Source organism: Coregonus lavaretus (assembly GCF_964263955.1).
Source record: "Coregonus lavaretus genome assembly, chromosome: 7".
Lineage (NCBI taxonomy): Eukaryota > Metazoa > Chordata > Actinopteri > Salmoniformes > Salmonidae > Coregonus > Coregonus lavaretus.
The window spans coordinates 7851315-7872932 of record NC_139994.1 but is presented as its reverse complement, the minus strand read 5'-3'; the positions used below and the strand labels follow the sequence as shown (position 1 = coordinate 7872932).

Genomic DNA, 21618 nt, shown 5'->3' with positions numbered 1-21618 from the left:
TCAAACAAAAACACCCTAATGATTGGTTGACAATAGAGCCTCCCACAATGCAGGCGATGGCTGCAGTATTAAATTGATGAAGAGCAACTGCAGAAACTTGCAGTCGACTGCAGTCAAGACTTCATGACTTTTGATCACATGGTTTATCCCCATAATGGAATGGAACACACTTTGGAAGGCGGTGAACTTGACAAAGATGATCCGCTCGAATGCACCCAAACACTTTGTCGCACGCCCACACCTCTCACTAGAACACAGTTTTACCCAATCCAACAGAGGCGGCTGGTGGGAGGAGCTATAGGAGGACAGGGTCATTGTAATGGCTGGAATGGAATCAATAGAACAGCAACAAACACATGGAAACCAAGTTTGACTCCGTTCCTATAGCTCCTCCCAACAGCCTCTGCAATACAACACACACATAAATATAGTATAACAGTGTCACTGTTTATTGTTCATCTTCATAGATAGTATTGCCCTATTTTTTACTGATATACAGTATACATCTTATTTTATAGTAATGACTGATCATAACAGGGCAACATACAGGCTTTAACACGCAGTGTTAGGAAGTTCAATAAGGCCTTATTTAATACGTTCTGTCAGCCAATGGTTGAGGAGTATTAAGACAATATGGATTGTGATTGGACAGAATCATACTCGTACAGTAGAGTGCTTGACCTTTAGAACAAGTTAAATCCCCCTAGTTGCAACCCTTGGCTGCTTCCCACATGACACCCTATTCCATAAATAACAGTTAATAATAGATAATAGGTTGCTATTTCGGATGCACACCTCAACACCCCACCAGTGATCTTCTCCATAGACTACATTAAGAATGACATCAAAGTGCGCAGAAGCGCAAACTCACCAATAGTTTGTGAGGATTTGCATAATCATCTACAGCAGGTTTTTCTGAGTAGAACAGCATTCCATATTAAGGCATTGGTGGCTGGACTGCATCCAAACTACAGTGACAGTATAAAATATACATAGAGAAAAGGATAACATTGAAAGAAGAGAACCATGTCCCTGGCAAGACTAAAGTAATGCCAAAAAAAAAAAGAAATAAGGAAGCTTTCTTTTCTTTAAAAAAAAGAATGAAGTGAAAACTCTGTCTTAGGATCAAGAGATAGAGCCCTAGTTTGGCTCCACCTACAGACACAGGAAGCCCATATTTGGCCTGGGTCACCCTGACACTCAGCGGTCCCCAGTCACCTGGTCAGAGCTTTGTCTCTAATGTTGTCTCTGAGTGCTGATTTCATTTTTATTTAACAAGGCAAGTCAGTTAAGAACCTGCGCCAACCTCCCGAGTGGCGCAGTGCTAGATCCTGTTTCGAATCCAGGCTCTGTCGTAGCCGGCCGCGACCGGGAGACCCATGGGGCGGCGCACAATTGGCCCAGCGTCGTCCAGGGTAGGGGAGGGAATGGCCGGCAGGGATGTAGCTCAGTTGGTAGAGCATGGCGTTTGCAACACCAGGGTTGTGGGTTCGATTCCCACGGGGGGCCAGTATGAAAAAAAAAGAAAGAATGTATGCACTCACTAACTGTAAGTCGCTCTGGATAAGAGCGTCTGCTAAATGACAAAAAAAAATAAAAAATCTTATTTACATTGACGGCCTCCTGCAGGGACGGGGCCTGGGATTAAAAATACAAATAAAATATAGGACAAGATAGACAGCACTACACTACATAAGAGACCTAAGACAACAACATAGCATGGCAGCAGCACAAAACATGGAACAAACATTATTGGGCACAGACAACAGCACAAAGGGCAAGAAGGTAGAGACAACAGCTGATCTAAGGTCAGTTGTGAGTTTTCCCTGTATTGGTTAAGGTTTGTTGTGGACAAGGATAATCTGACCCTAGATCTGTGCTCCTGTGGGGTTACAGGGTCACCACAGCACAGGGAAGTCCTCTCTGCAGCTGAACCCGGGGTCCTTCCGCTGCTCCCAGTATGTATTAGAGCTCAGCCACGTGTCATCCTTTGATTTCCTGTTAAATAAACAAAACAACAGTCACATACATACATACATACATACATACATACATACATACATACAGTTGAAGTCGGAAGTTTACATACACCTTAGCCAAATACATTTAAACTCAGTTTTTCACAATTCCTGACATTTAATCCTAGTAAAAATTCCCTGTCTTAGGTCAGTTAGGATCACCACTTTATTTCAAGAATGTGAAATGTCAGAATAATAGTAGAGCGAATGATTTATTTCAGCTTTTATTTCTTTCATCACATTCCCAGTGGGTCAGAAGTTTACATACACTCAATTAGTATTTGGTAGCATTGCCTTTAAATTGTTTAAACTGGGTAAAACGTTTCGGGTAGCCTTCCACAAGCTCCCGACAATAAGTTGGGTGAATTTTGGCCCATTCCTCCTGACAGAGCTGGTGTAACTGAGTCAGGTTTGTAGGCCTCCTTGCTCGCACACACTTTTTCAGTTCTGCACACACATTTTCTATAGGATTGAGGTCAGGGCTTTGTGATGGCCACTCCAATACCTTGACTTTGTTGTCCTTAAGCCATTTTGCCACAACTTTGGAAGTATGCTTGGGGTCATTGTCCATTTGGAAGACCAATTTACGACCAAGCTTTAACTTCCTGACTGATGTCTTGAGATGTTGCTTCAATATATCCACATAATTGTCCTTCCTCATGATGCAATCTATTTTGTGAAGTGCACCAGTCCCTCCTGCAGCAAAGCACCCCCACAGCATGATGCTGCCACCCCCGTGCTTCACGGTTGGGATGGTGTTCTTCGGCTTGCAAGCCTCCCCTTTTTCCTCCAAACATAACAATGGTCATTATGGCCAAACAGTTCTATTTTTGTTTCATCAGACCAGAGGACATTTCTCCAAAAAGTACAATCTTTGTCCCCATGTGCAGTTGCACACCATAGTCTGGCTTTTTTATGGCGGTTTTGGAGCAGTGGCTTCTTCCTTGCTGAGCGGCCTTTCAGGTTATGTCGATATAGGACTTGTTTTACTGTGGATATAGATACTTTTGTAGCTGTTTCCTCCAGCAACTTCACAAGGTCCTTTGCTGTTGTTCTGGGATTGATTTTCACTTTTCGCACCAAAGTACATTCATCTCTAGGAGACAGAACGCGTCTCCTTCCTGAGCGGTATGACAGCTGCGTGGTCCCATGGTGTTTATACTTACGTACTATTGTTTGTACAGATGAACGTGGTACTTTCTGGCGTTTGGAAATTGCTCCCAAGGATGAACCAGATTTGTGGAGGTCTACAATTTTTTTTCTGAGGTCTTGGCTGATTTATTTGGATTTTCCCATGATATCAAGCAGAGGCACTGAGTTTGAAGGTAGGCCTTGAAATACATCCACAAGTACACCTCCAATTGACTCAAATGATGTCAATTAGCCTATCAGAAGCTTCTAAAGCCATGACATAATTTTCTGGAATTTTCCAAGCTGTTTAGAGGCACAGTCAACTTAGTAAACTTCTGACCCACTGGAATTGTGATACAGTGAATTATAAGTGAAATTATCTGTCTGTAAACAATTGTTGGAAAAATGACTTGTGTCATGCACAAAGTAGATGTCCTAACCGACTTGCCAAAACTATATTTTGTTAACAAGAAATTTGTGGAGTGGTTGAAAAACAACTTTTAATGACTCCAACCTAAGTGTATGTAAACTTCTGACTTCAACTGTACATACATACATACATACATACATACATACAGTGGGGAAAAAAAGTATTTAGTCAGCCACCAATTGTGCAAGTTCTCCCACTTAAAAAGATGAGAGAGGCCTGTAATTTTCATCATAGATACACGTCAACTATGACAGACAAAATGAGAAAAAAAAATCCAGAAAATCACATTGTAGGATTTTTTATGAATTTATTGGCATATGATGGTGGAAAAAAAGTATTTGGTCAATAACAAAAGTTTCTCAATACTTTGTTTTATACCCTTTGTTGGCAATGACACAGGTCAAACGTTTTCTGTAAGTCTTCACAAGGTTTTCACACACTGTTGCTGGTATTTTGGCCCATTCCTCCATGCAGATCTCCTCTAGAGCAGTGATGTTTTGGGGCTGTCGCTGGGCAACACAGACTTTCAACTCCCTCCAAAGATTTTCTATGGGGTTGAGATCTGGAGACTGGCTAGGCCACTCCAGGTCCTTGAAATGCTTCTTACGAAGCCACTCCTTCGTTGCCCGGGCGGTGTGTTTGGGATCATTGTCATGCTGAAAGACCCAGCCACGTTTCATCTTCAATGCCCTTGCTGATGGAAGGAGGATTTCACTCAAAATCTCACGATACATGGCCCCATTCATTCTTTCCTTTACACGGATTAGTCGTCCTGGTCCCTTTGCAGAAAAACAGCCCCAAAGCATGATGTTTCCAACCCCATGCTTCACAGTAGGTATGGTGTTCTTTGGATGCAACTCAGCATTCTTTGTCCTCCAAACATGACGAGTTGAGTTTTTACCTAAAAATTATATTTTGGTTTCATCTGACCATATGACATTCTCCCAATCCTCTTCTGGATCATCCAAATGCACTTCAGACGGGCCTGGACATGTACTGGCTTAAGCAGGGGGACACGTCTCGCACTGCAGGATTTGAGTCCCTGGCGGCGTAGTGTGTTACTGATGGTAGGCTTTGTTACTTTGGTCCCAGCTCTCTGCAGGTCATTCACTAGGTCCCCCCGTGTGGTTCTGGGATTTTTGCTCACCGTTCTTGTGATCATTTTGACCCCACGGGGTGAGATCTTGCGTGGAGCCCCAGATCGAGATAGATTATCAGTGGTCTTGTATGTCTTCCATTTCCTAATAATTGCTCCCATACATACATACATACATACATACATACATACATACATACATACATACATACATACATACATACATACATACATACATACATACATACATACATACATACATACATACATACATACATACATACATACATACATACATACATACATACATACATACATACATACATACATACATACATACATACATACATACATACATACATACATACATACATACATACATACATACATACATACATACATACATACATACATACATACATACATACATACATACATACATACATACATACATACATACATACATACATACATACATACATACATACATACATACATACATACATACATACATACATACATACATACATACATACATACATACATACATACATACATACATACATACATACATACATACATACATACATACATACATACATACATACATACATACATACATACATACATACATACATACATACATACATACATACATACATACATACATACATACATACATACATACATACATACATACATACATACATACATACATACATACATACATACATACATACATACATACATACATACATACATACATACATACATACATACATACATACATACATACATACATACATACATACATACATACATACATACATACATACATACATACATACATACATACATACATACATACATACATACATACATACATACATACATACATACATACATACATACATACATACATACATACATACATACATACATACATACATACATACATACATACATACATACATACATACATACATACATACATACATACATACATACATACATACATACATACATACATACATACATACATACATACATACATACATACATACATACATACATACATACATACATACATACATACATACATACATACATACATACATACATACATACATACATACATACATACATACATACATACATACATACATACATACATACATACATACATACATACATACATACATACATACATACATACATACATACATACATACATACATACATACATACATACATACATACATACATACATACATACATACATACATACATACATACATACATACATACATACATACCATACATACCATACATACCATACATACCATACATACCATACATACCATACATACCATACATACCATACATACCATACATACCATACATTACATACCATACATTACATACCATACATATAAATAACTTAACACATATTTCAAACATACTGCATAACCTGGCTGTAAGTGTACAACCCTAACCCCCTGTAAACATTAATGCAGAACTGTCTGAGATCTCATGACTACACAGAACAACTTAATGGTGTCGTTTTGACCAGTCCGACACTGAGGGGCTCTATTTCCAGCTGGCGTTAAGGCAGTGCTAGTGTCAAACGCACGTTAGGTTTGCAATTTCGTCATTTAAAAACTGCCGCATTGGCATTTCCCAGCCCTAACGCCAGGTCTGTCTAATATCAGCACGCTTGCGCTCAGATGGGAGTTGGAAATATTGTTGGAAATATTTTATGCTTGTCCTTAAAATCATGATTCAAAGTGCTAATTTCAGGCAGCGCTGATAGGATATTTAAGACCAACCAAAAGCTGGATTTAGCGGTAATGCAGTTGGTTATGGCATTAATTTTGACAGCGGAAACGCAGCCTATCCAGCTATGATGCACACTGCCCATATGCGCATGGAACAAGAGTAGCTTAATGTGATTTTGGTGCCTTTATACTTAGTTTTTAGAAACATAAATGTAATGTTTTTTTCCCCCATTTCATTTTATTTGGTTAAAAACCAAGCATAGCCTCCCCTCCTCTCAATAAAGGCTTTTTTTTGTGCTGCCCAATGCAATTGCGAAGTAGTCAAGACTGTCGATAAAGGGTTTGGCTCCTGAGACCGCTTGGAAATAAATCTTAAATCACCAAAGCTTTGAGAGAAGTAAAACAGTGAGCTGACATTCCCTTTTTATCTATGCATTGTAGGCAGGCCCACATTATCTTAGCGTGCAGGTCCCGTTTTGGATGTGGGTAAAACCCTCCATAGTCTGCATTATTTTAATATTTTATGGCCATGGGGAGAAATTATGGTGCCTATTAGTGTGAGATAGCCTTTTAAAACAAGTTGTTGTTTCGTTTTGTTTAGAATTTGATTTGAATTATTCCTTCTCTTTTTAGGCCTTATCAATAATTAATTTAATCTTGCTTTTTTACAATGTTTGGCATGTCCATGCTCAGCCATAATGCAATGTACAGTAGGCCTAGCCCCTATATCAGTGTGAATGCTATTGAAGCCATGCAATTACTTAGAACAATGTGGACTGCAAATGGGTTCAAGTTAACATATTTAGCAAAGATAGGTCTACATTTTGTTATTTCGTTTTGGAAACCATTTAACAAACTATAATCAAATCAAATGTATTGGTCACATACACATATTTAGCAGATGTTATTGCGGGTGAAGCGAAATGCTAACGGACTAACATTGGAATTAGAGTTGATTCCAAGGCAATACATAGAAGACCGTAAATACACAACTTGAAGCAACCACATATTTCACCATGGAGCACATTCTGATTGGCCAGTGAGGGGCCAAGCCTCGACACACCCACAACGTGTTTATTCATCAAAATCCAGCCCTTTTGTGCCAACGCCAGTAAGTGTACAGATAATTGTAAGTGAAAATAGCAAAACTATTTCTGACACACCCCTGAACCTATAGCGCTACCGCCTGCACTTAGATTAACCATCGCGTTAGGTTTGTTAAAATAGAGCCCTGAGGCTAATGGAGTGTTATTCAGATGACAGACCTGTGGCAGTGTGGTAAGTTATATAGACAGTGGTGCCAATCCGTCAGATCTTTTCGATATTGTATAGCAGTGGTTCCCAACCAGGGGTACAAGGACCCCTGGGGGTACTTGGCCTATCCACAGGGGGTACTTGAGAAGAATCATGAGATGATAGGCTTACCGGTAAAATGCACGAGGGGGTGCGCGAAAAACGTTGGGAACCACTGTTGTATAGGATACTGTGCAGCTAATAAGTAAGACTGCCTTGTTCTGTCTTCGTGGCTAAATGTATGAGCAATGAACTCCCTTGTCTGCTGGAATCAGACAGAAAGGCAGGCACACACACACACACTGTTGCATACTTGAAGAAGCGTGGTTTGTGCATCATGTTGTTCTCCTCCAGAACTTTCCTCCTTTCTCTCTGGAGCAGCTCTATCCTCAGTTTCTGCTCCTCAGCCCCCTCAATGTTCCCTTCTTCCAAACACCTGTGAGAGAAATAGAGAGAGAGAATGAGATATTATGGAGAGGGAGAGATTCAAGTGAAAAGGATCCTATGAGAAGGGTGGTATAATACAGGGAAGTATGAGAGAGAGAAGGAAAACTGGAGAGCGAGGAAGACCGAGAGGACGACAGAGAGAGAGGAGAGGAGGAAGACTGAGAGAGAGGAGAGGAGGAAGACGGAGAGAGGAGGAAGACAGAGAGAGGAGGAAGACAGAGAGAGGAGGAAGACAGAGAGAGGAGGAAGACAGAGAGAGGAGGAAGACAGAGAGAGGAGGAAGACAGAGAGAGAGGAGGAGGAAGACGAGAGAGAGGAGGAGGAAGACGAGAGAGAAGAGAGGAGGAAGACGAGAGAGAAGAGAGGAGGAAGACAGAGTGGGAGCAGAGGAGGAAGATGGAGAGAGGAGGAAGACAGAGACAGAGGATGACAGAGAGAGAGAGGAGAGGAGGAAGACGGACAGAGAGAGAGGATGACAGAGAGAGAGAGGACAGGAGGAAGACGAGAGAGAGGAGAGGAGGCAGATGAGAGAGAGGAGAGGAGGAAGACAGAGAGAGAGGAGGAAGACAGAGAGAGAGGAGGCAGACCGAGAGAGTGGAGGCAGACAGAGAGAGTGGAGGCAGACAGAGAGAGTGGAGGCAGACAGAGAGAGAAGAGAGGAGGAAGACGCAGAGAGAGGAGAGGAGGAAGACGGAGAGAGAAGAGAGGAGGAAGACAGAGAGCGAGAGGAGGAAGACAGAGAGTGAGAGGAGAGGAGGAAGACGAGAGAGAGGAGAGGAGGAAGACGAGAGAGAGGAGAGGAGGAAGACGGAGAGAGAGGAGAGGAGGAAGACGGAGAGAGAGAGGAGGAAGACAGAGAGAGAGGAGAGGAGGAAGACGAGAGAGAGGAGAGGAGAAAGACGAGAGAGAGGAGAGGAGAGGAGGAAGACGAGAGAGCGAAGACGAGAGCGAGGAGAGGAGGAAGACGAGAGAGAGGAGAGGAGAGGAGGAAGACGAGAGAGCGGAGAGGAGGAAGACGAGAGAGAGGAGAGGAGGAAGACGAGAGAGAGGAGGGAGACGGATAGAGGAGAGTAGAGAGACGGAGAGAAGGAAGACGGAGAGCGAGGACAATGGAAAGAGAGGAGAGGAGGAAGACGGAGAGAGAGGAGAGGAGGAAGACGGAGAGAGAGGAGAGGAGGAAGACGGAGAGAGAGGAGAGGAGGAAGACGGAGAGAGAGGAGGCAAACAGAGAGAGGAGAGGAGGAAGACGAGAGAGAAGAGAGGAGAGAGACGGAGTGGGAGCAGAGGAGGAAGACGGAGAGAGAGGAGGAAAACGGAGAGAGGAGGAAGACGGAGAGAGGAGGATGACAGAGAGAGGAGGATGACAGAGAGAGAGGACGACAGAGAGAGGAGAGGAGGAATACAGAGAGAGGAGAGGAGGAAGACAGAGAGAGGAGAATAGGGAGACGGAGAGCGAGGAGAGTAGGGAGACGGAGAGCGAGGAGAGTAGGGAGGCGGAGAGCGAGGAGAGTAGGGAGGCGGAGAGCGAGGAGAGTAGGGAGACGGAGAGCGAGGAGAGTAGGGAGACGGAGAGAGAGGAGAGGAGGAAGACGGAGAGAGAGAGGAGGAAGACAGAGAGAGAGGAGAGGAGGAAGACGAGAGAGAGGAGAGGAGGAGGACGAGAGAGAGGAGAGGAGGAGGACGAGAGAGAGGAGAGGAGGAAGACGAGAGAGCGGAGAGGAGGAAGACGAGAGAGAGGAGAGGAGGAAGACGAGAGAGAGGAGAGGAGGAAGACAGAGAGAGAGGAGGGAGACGGATAGAGGAGAGGAGGGAGACGGAGAGAAGGAAGACGGAGAGCGAGGACAATGGAAAGAGAGGAGAGGAGGAAGACGGAGAGAGAGGAGAGGAGGAAGACGGAGAGAGAGGAGAGGAGGAAGACGGAGAGAGAGGAGAGGAGGAAGACGGAGAGAGAGGAGGAGGCAAACAGAGAGAGGAGAGGAGGAAGACGAGAGAGAAGAGAGGAGAGAGACGGAGTGGGAGCAGAGGAGGAAGACGGAGAGAGAGGAGGAAAACGGAGAGAGGAGGAAGACGGAGAGAGGAGGATGACAGAGAGAGGAGGATGACAGAGAGAGGAGAGGAGGAATACAGAGAGAGGAGAGGAGGAAGACAGAGAGAGGAGAATAGGGAGACGGAGAGCGAGGAGAGTAGGGAGACGGAGAGCGAGGAGAGTAGGGAGACGGAGAGCGAGGAGAGTAGGGAGGCGGAGAGCGAGGAGAGTAGGGAGACGGAGAGCGAGGAGAGTAGGGAGACGGAGAGCGAGGAGAGTAGGGAGACAGAGAGAGGAGTGGAGGCAGACGGAGAGAGAGGAGAGGAGGAAGACGGAGAGAGAGGAGAGAGAGGAGAGGAGGAAGACGGAGAGAGAGGAGAGGAGGAAGACGGAGAGAGAGGAGAGGAGGAAGACGGAGAGAGGAGAGGAGGAAGACGGAGAGAGAGGAGAGGAGGAAGACGGAGAGAGAGGAGAGGAGGAAGACGGAGAGAGAGGAGAGGAGGAAGACGGAGAGAGAGGAGAAGAGAAAGACGGAGAGAGAGGAGAGGAGGAAGACAGAGAGAGGAGAGGAGGAAGACAGAGAGAGGAGAGGAGGAAGACGGAGAGAGAGGAGAGGAGGAAGACGGAGAGAGAGGAGAGGAGGAAGACAGAGAGAGAGGAGAGGAGGAAGACAGAGAGAGCAAGATACAGAATCCCGGGGTGTGTCCTACCTCTGGTCCAGACGGAAGCGTGTGTCTGTGGGGGGTAGGAAGGGCTTCAGGGCAGCATCAAGCTCATTCAGCTCCACAGCAAACTGAGTGAAGCCATAGTACTGGTCCTGGTCCACAGGCATGGGGTCTACACAAACACATATTACAAAATTACCCAAACACCCATTTAAAACTTTTTTCACGGTAAATAACATCATAACCTATAATATTTCCGTGGAATGCCACTTTATGTTTGTGACTGTGGGTGTGTGAGTTGTGACGGACAGTCCAAAGAGCCAGTCACTCACTTGCTCTCCAGATGCAGATGGCAGAGGGCGTGTCTCCTTGGTATATGCCTTCGTGCCATTTGCCAAAGAAAGAGTGGATCACACGACCCCCACTGTCCGTGACCACTCCCTCTATCTCATTCACCGTTGAGCTCCACGATCTCGCCTGCGGATTAAATATGCAAAACATATTAATAATAATAAACTAATTAAACTAATGACGCAAAACAAAACAAATGTGATGTTACAAATCGGAAACCCATAAAACGCTGTCAATCATGTGAGAAATGATTTAATAAAAATTCCATAGAATTCTAAATAATACATGAATCCATCCACCACTCATTTGTAACTTTTAAGGTTTCCAGGATTATGGTCTCCAGAATGTTGTTCCTCCTGTTCCCCAACAGATGGTGTTGTTACACCAGATAATACCCTCAGAAACATAATGCAAGTGCCTAGGCCAGCTTTTCCCAAACTCGGTGCTGGAGACCCCAAGTGGTACACATTTTGGTTTTTGCCCTAGCACTACACAGCTGATTCAAATGATCAGCTCATTATCAAGCTTTGATTATTTGAATCAGCTGTGTAGTGCTAGGGCAAAAACCAAAATGTGCACCCCTTGGCCACAGGACCGAGTTTGGGAAACGCTGGCCCAGGGTTTCATACGTGTTGGACAATTTACATTGAATTGTGTTAGGCAGTTTCGAATAACACCCTATTCCCTATATAGTGCACTACTTTTGGCCAGAGTAGTAGTTTACTATATAAGAAATAGGGTGCCATTTGGGACACACAGGTATGGTATAGTCCGTCTCCTCACCTTGACGAAGGTCACTTTACACTGGCAGGCTTCACTGTTGGTGTTTTTGATTGACATCTCTCCATAGTGTTCTATCCAGCGCTGGCCACTCAGGATGTTGTGGATACAGGACGTTACCTTGTTCCACTCATAGTGGTCCCCAAACCTGAGGATGACAAACGACTGTCACACACACACACACACACCTCTATTTCATATGAAAGCAGCTCTTTGACACAAACACATTGTATAAGTCAAAGAGACTCACCCTGGCAGGGTCACATGAGTGGTTCCCATAGGAACAATCTCCATGGATTTTCCCCAGAACTTATTCTTACACTGGACATCTGACAGACAGATGGGACAGAGAGACATACAGGGGACAGAGAGACAGACAGGGGAAGTAGGTGAGTGGGGCAGGTAACCCTCACAATAACAATTACAAATAGAAAGAAAAGGTGGTGATATGTTTACTGAAAACATGGAAGCTCACCTTGCCAAAAAGTAAAGTTGTTAGAATCACAGTGACACGCTGACACAGGCGGGTGATGGCTCACCTGAGAAGGACAGGGGGTACAACGTGGGTTCAACTGACAATGTTATGAGTGTTCAGTCATCCTATGCAATGTTGGTGTCCCAAATGGCACCCTTTTCCCTATATAGTGCACCACTTTTGACCAGAGCACTATGGGCCCTGGTCAAATGTAGTGCACTAAATGGGAATAGGGTGCCATTTGTAACGAAAAAATGAATCAGCCCAGTGATTCTTGGTTTACTGTATGTGAGTGACGTTAACTTGTTCCTGTAGGTTTGTTTACCTGTTCTGCTATGAACCTGAAGCCCTTGTCAGGTCTGTCACACTCGTAGGTCTCTCCTAGGACGGGGTTAAAGGGTTTACTTCCTGCCCGGTGGTAACTGGAGGCGTACGCAGACACCGCAAATGTTGCCACATACACCTGCAGCACAGGAGACACACATACAGAGAGACACAGAGAAAGAGACAGAGACTGTGTTACTTACCATGTGTAGATAGAGGTTGTGAGTGTGTGTGGGTTCCCACAATGCATCATAAGAATCATGGTGTGAGTATGTCCAAATTCTCTCACCCTGCGTTGCTAGGGATTGTGTGTGTGTGTGTGTGTGTGTGTGTGTGTGTACACTTGCATTCTATATCCTCACCATTCTCTGGTACGGGTCCTGTGTGTTGTTGGCTGTATCCAGCAGCTCTGAGTACTCCACCTCCTCACACAGCCTCTGTAGTATGTTGAGAGGTTCGTTGAGCTGAACAGGCATGGCTACCTTGGACAGGTCCTTCCCTATGTTGTTCTTGAGGATGTTCCATAGACTGACACTGCTGCTGCTGGGCTGGGGGGAGGGGAGGGTAGTCCGCCTGCGGGCCACCTGAACACCATCACCTCTTGAGGCTGCTGGGGGGGAGAGAGGGGGAGAGGTGCTGCTCTTAAAATGGAGGTAGCAAACTGAACAGACATTTGCTCACTCGTACAAATCGTATGCTCGTCATAGAAATACTCATATGCTGGCCCATCCATCCGCACACACACACACACACACACACGGGATACCAGAGTCATGTCTCTCGCTTCCTCCCTCGTTGCTGTAGCCGGTGTCCATGGAAACGCTGTCGCTGACATCACTGACATACGAGTCATCATCAGAAGCCTGGAGACAAACAGAGAAAAACATATATTAATGACTGATTCAGGGTCAGATCATTGTTTATCTCCCTAATGGTTAGGGTTGGCTTAGGGGTTGGGTAATCTGATCCCAGATCTGATCTTAGGGCTCACCTCGTTCTCAGAGGAGCTGGAGGTCAGCTGGTACTCCTGAGCATCAAAGAACTCTGACATGGACTCAGGGATGGATGCTTGACTAACATTGGACGCCTGGTGGACAAGTTGGCGGGATCCATCTGGGAGATCCTGATTGGTAGAAAAGGTTGATTGGCAGCTGAGGTTCAGATCAGTCCTAATGTCATGTTTGGTATATAAACAATCTCTTGAAATCAACTTGACAATACATCTTGATATGTGCAATATTGTGGAACACAGCACATGCACACACGCACTCGCCCTGTCTCTTACACACACTCTCACAAACACACACCTAACTCACCGAGCCATAGCCGGTCTTGAGGACCATGACCTGTGCTGGAGGAGGGGCCTGCAGGTCAATAGTGTGTCTCACTCTGTCTCTCTCTGCTGATAGAGAACTGTAGGCTGACCGCAGAGTGGAGTGAACTAGAGAGAGAGACATACACAGAGTGAGAAAAAAAAGAGAGCGAAATGTGTTTTAACCACCATACCCAGCCTGTAAAATACCTATATTGACCCAGGGGGCCGATCTGACACAAGGGACTCACCGTTGTTGGCCAGCCTGCAGAAGTCCTCCTGGAGGCGGTTCGCATCAGTAGGTGAGTCTGGGGATTCTTGGGAGGAGGTGTTGGCTTCAGTAGAGAGGTTTGGGTGGGAAGTATGGAGAAGAAGAGAGGCAGGTGGTGAGACACAGCCAGGAACCTGGTGGAAGGAGATAAATCAGGGTTAAAGACAATTACAGGTGGGGGATGTATTGGGTGTCACGCAGACCTATTCTTCTAGTAGTCTTTGGTCAATGCAACACTTATCTCAAGTGGCTGTAGGATTTAGCATAAGTCAAAGTTGACATGGAGCAGTAGCAGGTATTGCTTTGAGAGAACGTAAAACAGTGTGTACCTGTAGTGTGGCTGGGGGATCTTTGCTGTAATTCTTTGAACGCCACTTCCTGGGACCCCTCTTCTCCTTCTTGGGAATGTCGTACGTGGAGGCCTGATGTCCCAGAGAAGAGGAAGAAGGAACAGACAATGATTTGGATAGTGAGAAAACAGAGAGGTTAGGGTTAGAGTCTAGGTTTTTTATTTTATTTTATTTTTTACACTGCTCAAAAAAATAAAGGGAACACTTAAACAACACATCCTAGATCTGAATGAATGAAATAATCTTAAATACTTTTTTTCTTTACATAGTTGAATGTGCTGACAACAAAACCACACAAAAATTAGTGTCCTTAAAACAAGTCAAAATGAGGCTCAGTAGTGTGTGTGGCCTCCACGTGCCTGTATGACCTCCCTACAACGCCTGGGCATGCTCCTGATGAGGTGGCAGATGGTCTCCTGAGGGATCTCCTCCCAGACCTGGACTAAAGCATCCGCCAACTCCTGGACAGTCTGTGGTGCAACGTGACGTTGGTGGATGGAGCGAGACATGATGTCCCAGATGTGCTCAATTGGATTCAGGTCTGGGGAACGGGCGGGCCAGTCCATAGCATCAATGCCTTCCTCTTGCAGGAACTGCTGACACACTCCAGCCACATGAGGTCTAGCATTGTCTTGCATTAGGAGGAACCCAGGGCCAACCGCACCAGCATATGGTCTCACAAGGGGTCTGAGAATCTCATCTTGGTACCTAATGGCAGTCAGGCTACCTCTGGCGAGCACATGGAGGGCTGTGCGGCCCCCCAAAGAAATGCCACCCCACACCATGACTGACCCACCGCCAAACCAGTCATGCTGGAGGATGTTGCAGGCAGCAGAACATTCTCCACGGTGTCTCCAGACTCTGTCACGTCTGTCACATGTGCTCAGTGTGAACCTGCTTTCATCTGTGAAGAGCACAGGGCGCCAGTGGCGAATTTGCCAATCTTGGTGTTCTCTGGCAAATGCCAAACGTCCTGCACGGTGTCGGGCTGTAAGCACAACCCCCACCTGTGGACGTTGGGCCCTCATACCACCCTCATGGAGTCTGTTTCTGACCGTTTGAGCAGACACATGCACATTTGTGGCCTGCTGGAGGTAATTTTGCAGGGCTCTGGCAGTGCTCCTCCTGCTCCTTCTTGCACAAAGGCGGAGGTAGCAGTCCTGCTGCTGGGTTGTTGCCCTCCTACGGCCTCCTCCACGTCTCCTGATGTACTGGCCTGTCTCCTGGTAGCGCCTCCATGCTCTGGACACTACGCTGACAGACACAGCAAACCTTCTTGCCACAGCTCGCATTGATGTGCCATCCTGGATGAGCTGCACTACCTGAGCCACTTGTGTGGGTTGTAGACTCCGTCTCATGCTACCACTAGAGTGAAAGCACCGCCAGCATTCAAAAGTGACCAAAACATCAGCCAGGAAGCATAGGAACTGAGAAGTGGTCTGTGGTCACCACCTGCAGAACGACTTCTTTATTGGGGGTGTCTTGCTAATTGCCTATAATTTCCACCTGTTGTCTATTCCATTTGCACAACAGCATGTGAAATGTATTGTCAATCAGTGTTGCTTCCTAAGTGGACAGTTTGATTTCACAGAAGTGTGATTGACTTGGAGTTACATTGTGTTGTTTAAGTATTCCCTTTATTTTTTTTGAGCAGTGTATTTCACCTTTATTTAACCAGGTAAGCCAGTTGAGAACAAGTTCTCATTTACAACTGCGACCTGGCCAAGATAAAGCAAAGCAGTGCGATAAAAACAACAACAACACAGAGTTACATATGGAATAAACAAAACGCAGTGTGTGCACATGTAGTAAGTTATGGAGGTAAGGCAATAAATAGGCCATAGTGCAAAATAATTACAATTTAGTATTAACACTGGAGTGATAGATGTGCAGAAGATGATGTGCAAATAGAGATACTGGAGTGCAAATGAGCAAAATAAATAACAATGTAAATAACAATATGGGGATGAGGTAGTTGGGTGGGCTAATTACAGATGGGCTGTGTTACAGGTGCAGTGATCGGTAAGCTGCTCTGACAACTGATGCTTAAAAGTTAGTGAGGGAGATAAGTGTCTCCAGCTTCAGAAATTTTTGCAGTTCGTTCCAGTCATTTGCAGCAGAGAACTGGAAGGAATGGCGGCCAGGGATGTAGCTCAGTTGGTAGAGCATGGCGTTTGCAACGCCAGGGTTGTGGGTTAAATTCCCACGGGGGGCCAGTATGAAAAAAAATGTATGCACTCACTAACTGTAGGTCGCTCTGGATAAGAGCATCTGCTAAATGACTAAATAAAAAAAATAAAAAGGAGGTGTTGGCTTTGGGGATGACCTGTGAGATATACCTGCTGGAACGCATATTACGGGTGGGTGTTGCTATGGTGACCAATGATCTAAGATAAGGCGTGGATTTGCCTAGAAGTGATTTATAGACGACCTGGAGCCAGTGGGTTTGGCAACGAATATGTAGTCGAGGCCAGCCAACGAGAGCATACAGGTCACAATGGTGGGTAGTATATGGGGCTTTGGTGACAAAACGGATGGCACTGTGATAGACTACATCCAATTTGCTGAGTAGAGTGTTGGAAGCTATTTTGTAAATGACATCGCAGAAGTCAAGGATCGGTAGGATAGTCAGTTTTACAAGGGCATGTTTAGCAGCATGAGTGAAGGAGGCTTTGTTGCGAAATAGGAAGCCGATTCTAGATTTAACTTTGGATTGGAGATGCTTAATGTGAGTATGGAAGGAGAATTTACGGTCTAACCAGGCACCTAGGTATTTGTAGTTGTCCACATATTCTAAGTCAGACCCGCCGAGAGTAGTGATTCTAGTCTGGCGGGCGGGTGCAAGCAGATTGAAGAGCATGCATTTAGTTTTACTAGTGTTTAAGAGCAGTTGGAGGCCACGGAAGGAGTGTTGTATGGCATTGAAGCTCGTTTGGAGGTTTGTTAACACAGTGTCCAATGAAGGTTCCAGATGTATACAAAATGGTGTCGTCTGCGTAGAGGTGGATCTGAGAGTCACCAGCAGCAAGAGCGACATCATTGATATACACAGAGAATAGAGTCGGCCCGAGAATTGAACCCTGTGGCACCCCCATAGTGACTGCCAGAGGACCAGATAACAGGCCCTCCTCCGATTTGACACATTGAACTCTATCTGAGAAGTAGTTGGTGAACCAGGCGAGGCAGTCATTTGAGAAACAAAGGCTATTTAGTCTGCCAATAAGAATGCGGTGATTGACAGAGTCAAAAGCCTTGGCCAGGTCGATGAAGACGGCTGCACAGTACTGTCTTTTAGCGATCACGGTTATTATATCGTTTAGGACCTTGAGCGTGGCTGAGGTGCACCCATGACCAGCTCGGAAACCAGATTGTATAGCGGAGAAGGTACGGTAGGATTCGAAATGGTCGGTGATCTGTTTGTTAACTTGGCTTTCAAATACTTTCAAAAGGCAGGGCAGGATGGATATAGGTCTGTAACAGTTTGGATCTAGAGTGTTACCCCCTTTGAAGAGGGGGATGACCGCGGCAGCTTTCCAATCTCTGGGGATCTCAGACTATACGAAAGAGAGGTTGAACAGGCTAGTAATAGCGACAATTTCGGTGGGCTAATTTTAGAAAGAAAGGGTCCAGATTGTCTAGCCCAGCTGATTTGTAGGGGTCCAGATTTAGAAGCTCTCTCAGGACATTGGCTATCTGAATTTGGGTGAAGGAGAAGCGGGGGGTGGGGCACGGGCAAGTTGCAGCGGATGATGCAGAGCTGGTGGCCGGGGTAGGGGTAGCCAGGTGGAAAGCATGGCCAGCCGTAGCAAAATGCTTATTGAAGTTCTCGATTATTGTAGATTTATCGGTGGTGACAGTGTTTCCTAGCCTCAGTGCAGTGGGTAGCTGGGAGGAGGTGCTCTTATTCTCCATGGACTTCACAGTGTCCCAAAACTTTTTGGAGTTAGTGCTACAGGATGCATATTTCTGTTTGAAAAAGCTAGCCTTTGCTTTCCTAACTGATTGTGTATTTTGGTTCCTGACTTCCCTGAAAAGTTGCATATCGCAGGGGCTGTTCGATGCTAATGCAGTACGCCACAGGATGTTTTTGTGCTGGTCAAGGGCAGTCAAGTCTGGGGTGAACCAGGGGCTATATCTGTTCTTAGTTCTGACTTTTTTGAATGGGGCATGCTTTTTAAGATGGAGAGGAAAGCACTTTTGAAGAACATCCAGGCATCCTCTACTTACGGAATGAGGTCAATATCCATCCAGGATACCCGGGCCAGGTCAATTAGAAAGGCCTGCTCGCTGAAGTGTTTTAGGGAGCGTTTGACAGTGATGAGGGGTGGTCGTTTGACCGCGGACCCATTACGGACGCAGGCAATGAGGCAGTGGTCGCTGAGATCCTGGTTGAAGTCAGCGGAGGTGTATTTAGAGGGTCAATTAGTCAGGATGATATCTATGAGGGTGCCCATGTTTACGGATTTAGGGTTGTACCTGGTAGGTTCCTTGATAATTTGTGTGAGATTGAGGGCATCTAGTTTAGATTGTAGGACGGCCGGGGTGTTAAGCATATCCCAGTTTAGGTCACCAAGCAGTACGAACTCTGAGGATAGATGGGGGGCAAGCAATCCACATATGGTGTCCAGGGCATAACTGGGGGCTGAGGGGGGTCTGTAGCAAGCGGCAACATTGAGAGACTTATTTCTGGAAAGGTGGATTTTTAGAAGTGTTTGGACACAGACCTGGATAGTATGATAGGTTAGGTGAGGTGTGCATACCTACCATGTACTGATAGGAGGGTCAGACTAAGTGTAGTGTAGGTTAAAGGAGCTGAGTACAGTATGTGTACTGGGTCAAGGTTAAAGGGCAAAGGTTATGTGTTACCATGAGGTTGATGGCGGGGGCAGAGTAAGTGCGGTGGAGAACCTCCATACTCTTCAGCAGCAGGTTGAGTTCCAACAGGTACGACTCACACTCCTCCAAGTCTGACAGAGAAGGATGAGGAATATGAGTTAGAGAAGGTGAGAGATATGAATTAGAGAAGGTGAGAGAGAATCGATACAGAGACCGTAAGTTAGGTAATATCCATCAGGAAAGGTATGGCACAGACAGACAGGTGAGATGTTTGACCTCCCTACCTCTACAGCACCTGTCCATGTCTTCTGAGGAGTGAAGCCAGGCACGGACCTTAGCTTGCTGGACAACTGATGCCTGTTTAGCCAGACTGGAGCGCTGCTGAGAGAGGGAGCGGGGGACGGATAGAGCGAGAGGGAGAGAGGGGAAGGGTGAGAGACAAGGAATTGAATATGCATAGACATACAATGACTCATATAAAATACATTATACAGTACAATAACTAAATGATGATTGGTCAGTTAAGAATCGCCAGTAAGAGGTTGCTCTTAGGCACAGATCTAGGGCCAGCTTACCATCTCCAAAATTCTAACCCTAACCATTAGGGGGAAAAGCACAAAACTGATCATATATATATCTGTGTCTAAGGAGAATCGTACCTGTCTCATGGAGTCGTTGAGGTTAGGCGAGAGGTGTGAGGAGGGGTGAAACAGGTGCCTCTCGTGGGGGTACATGGCGATCTCGTTCTGCCGGAAGACACGGTGATGTCGTAGCTTTGACACCCAATCATCAAACAGCTCCTGTGACTTCACTTCCTGAGACTTCTCAGACGTCACCTATTGGACAGAGAGATGTGATGTCATTTAAATAGGAGAGAGATAATAATATATAATATACCATTTAGCAGACGCTTTTATCCAAAGAGACTTACGTGATGTCATTTAAATAGGAGAGAGAGAGAGAGAGAGAGAGAGACAGAGACCTTAAGGTGATAAATGTTGTTGTTGGTGTCCAGATCGATGGCCTTGGTTTTTTTTTTTATTGACATGACAGACAGCCCCACATCAATGCAGCCATGCAGCTTGCCCTTGTTCAGCTGGAAACAAAAGCAAAGGTCAGTGTGTGTGTGTGACTGACTAACTAACTAACTGAGCGAATTCTCGCTCCTTCAATGACACATACATTAACTCAATTCTGTGTGTGTATGCATTGCATCTGCTTGACAGATACTTTTGAATAGCCACTTACATCAGCTCTACGTTTTGAGTACTTCAGAATGCCTTTCTCCAGCAAGAAGTATCTCTGGATAGCAAGAGAAAGTAACAACTGTTTTAGTCATCTGTCTGTCACGTTCAGCCACTAATTATCTGCTTTGGGCCAAGGAAATAACTTCACATTTTAGACATTACAGTTGTGGACAAAAGCTTTTTACATCAATAAGGTATCCATTCAAATGCTCCATTCAAATGTCCCCTCCAGCTTAACATAAGCATCTTATCAGAGCTTTAGATAAACACCAGGTAAGGGAGGGGTTAAAGACATCCAGGGTGTATCTCAAGTGTCTGCTTGATTCCTCACGTCCTCTCCTCACATCCTTTAGTCCAGAAGAGAAGGTCTGAAGAGAACCTCTGACCTTCTCCTCCAATGCATGTAGAGAAGGTGGTGAGGAGAGAGGATGCAAGGAATCAAGGATAGACACTTGAGAGTTACCTGCAGTAAGAGGTCAGGGAGGTTGTACCCATGTTGTGCCATCCCTTCATAGGTAAGGGGTCAGGGGTCAGGGATCAGGGAGGTTGTACCCACCTTGTGCCATTCCTTCATAGGTAAGGGGTCAGGGAGGTTGTACCCACCTTGTGCCATTCCTTCATAGGTAAGGGGTCAGGGGTCAGGGAGGTTGTACCCACCTTGTGCCATCCCTTCATAGGTAAGGGGTCAGGGAGGTTGTACCCATCTTGTGCCATCCCTTCATAGGTAAGGGGTCAGGGGTCAGGGAGGTTGTACCCACCTTGTGCCATTCCTTCATAGGTAAGGGCTC

The 21618-nt window shown here is 45.4% G+C and overlaps 1 protein-coding gene across 1 annotated transcript in view; it reads right to left on the bottom strand.

Moving 5' to 3' along the window:
• Nucleotides 1–331: 331 nt before the first annotated feature.
• Nucleotides 332–21618, bottom strand: part of LOC311131863 (oxysterol-binding protein-related protein 3-like) — a gene marked incomplete at its 5' end in the record, with an annotated part of 23665 nt that continues 2378 nt past the window's right edge. The window contains 20 exons of the mRNA XM_084164990.1: nucleotides 332–1998; nucleotides 8060–8182; nucleotides 10930–11056; nucleotides 11217–11361; nucleotides 12019–12163; nucleotides 12266–12344; nucleotides 12491–12554; nucleotides 12816–12953; nucleotides 13177–13424; nucleotides 13581–13677; nucleotides 13806–13937; nucleotides 14131–14255; nucleotides 14378–14531; nucleotides 14727–14819; nucleotides 19614–19714; nucleotides 19868–19961; nucleotides 20243–20419; nucleotides 20566–20679; nucleotides 20832–20885; nucleotides 21434–21546. Of these exons, the coding sequence (XP_084021116.1) occupies nucleotides 1899–1998; nucleotides 8060–8182; nucleotides 10930–11056; nucleotides 11217–11361; nucleotides 12019–12163; nucleotides 12266–12344; nucleotides 12491–12554; nucleotides 12816–12953; nucleotides 13177–13424; nucleotides 13581–13677; nucleotides 13806–13937; nucleotides 14131–14255; nucleotides 14378–14531; nucleotides 14727–14819; nucleotides 19614–19714; nucleotides 19868–19961; nucleotides 20243–20419; nucleotides 20566–20679; nucleotides 20832–20885; nucleotides 21434–21546 (2423 nt within the window). The 3' untranslated portion in view covers nucleotides 332–1898. The remainder of the gene's footprint in view (nucleotides 1999–8059; nucleotides 8183–10929; nucleotides 11057–11216; nucleotides 11362–12018; nucleotides 12164–12265; nucleotides 12345–12490; nucleotides 12555–12815; nucleotides 12954–13176; nucleotides 13425–13580; nucleotides 13678–13805; nucleotides 13938–14130; nucleotides 14256–14377; nucleotides 14532–14726; nucleotides 14820–19613; nucleotides 19715–19867; nucleotides 19962–20242; nucleotides 20420–20565; nucleotides 20680–20831; nucleotides 20886–21433; nucleotides 21547–21618) is intronic.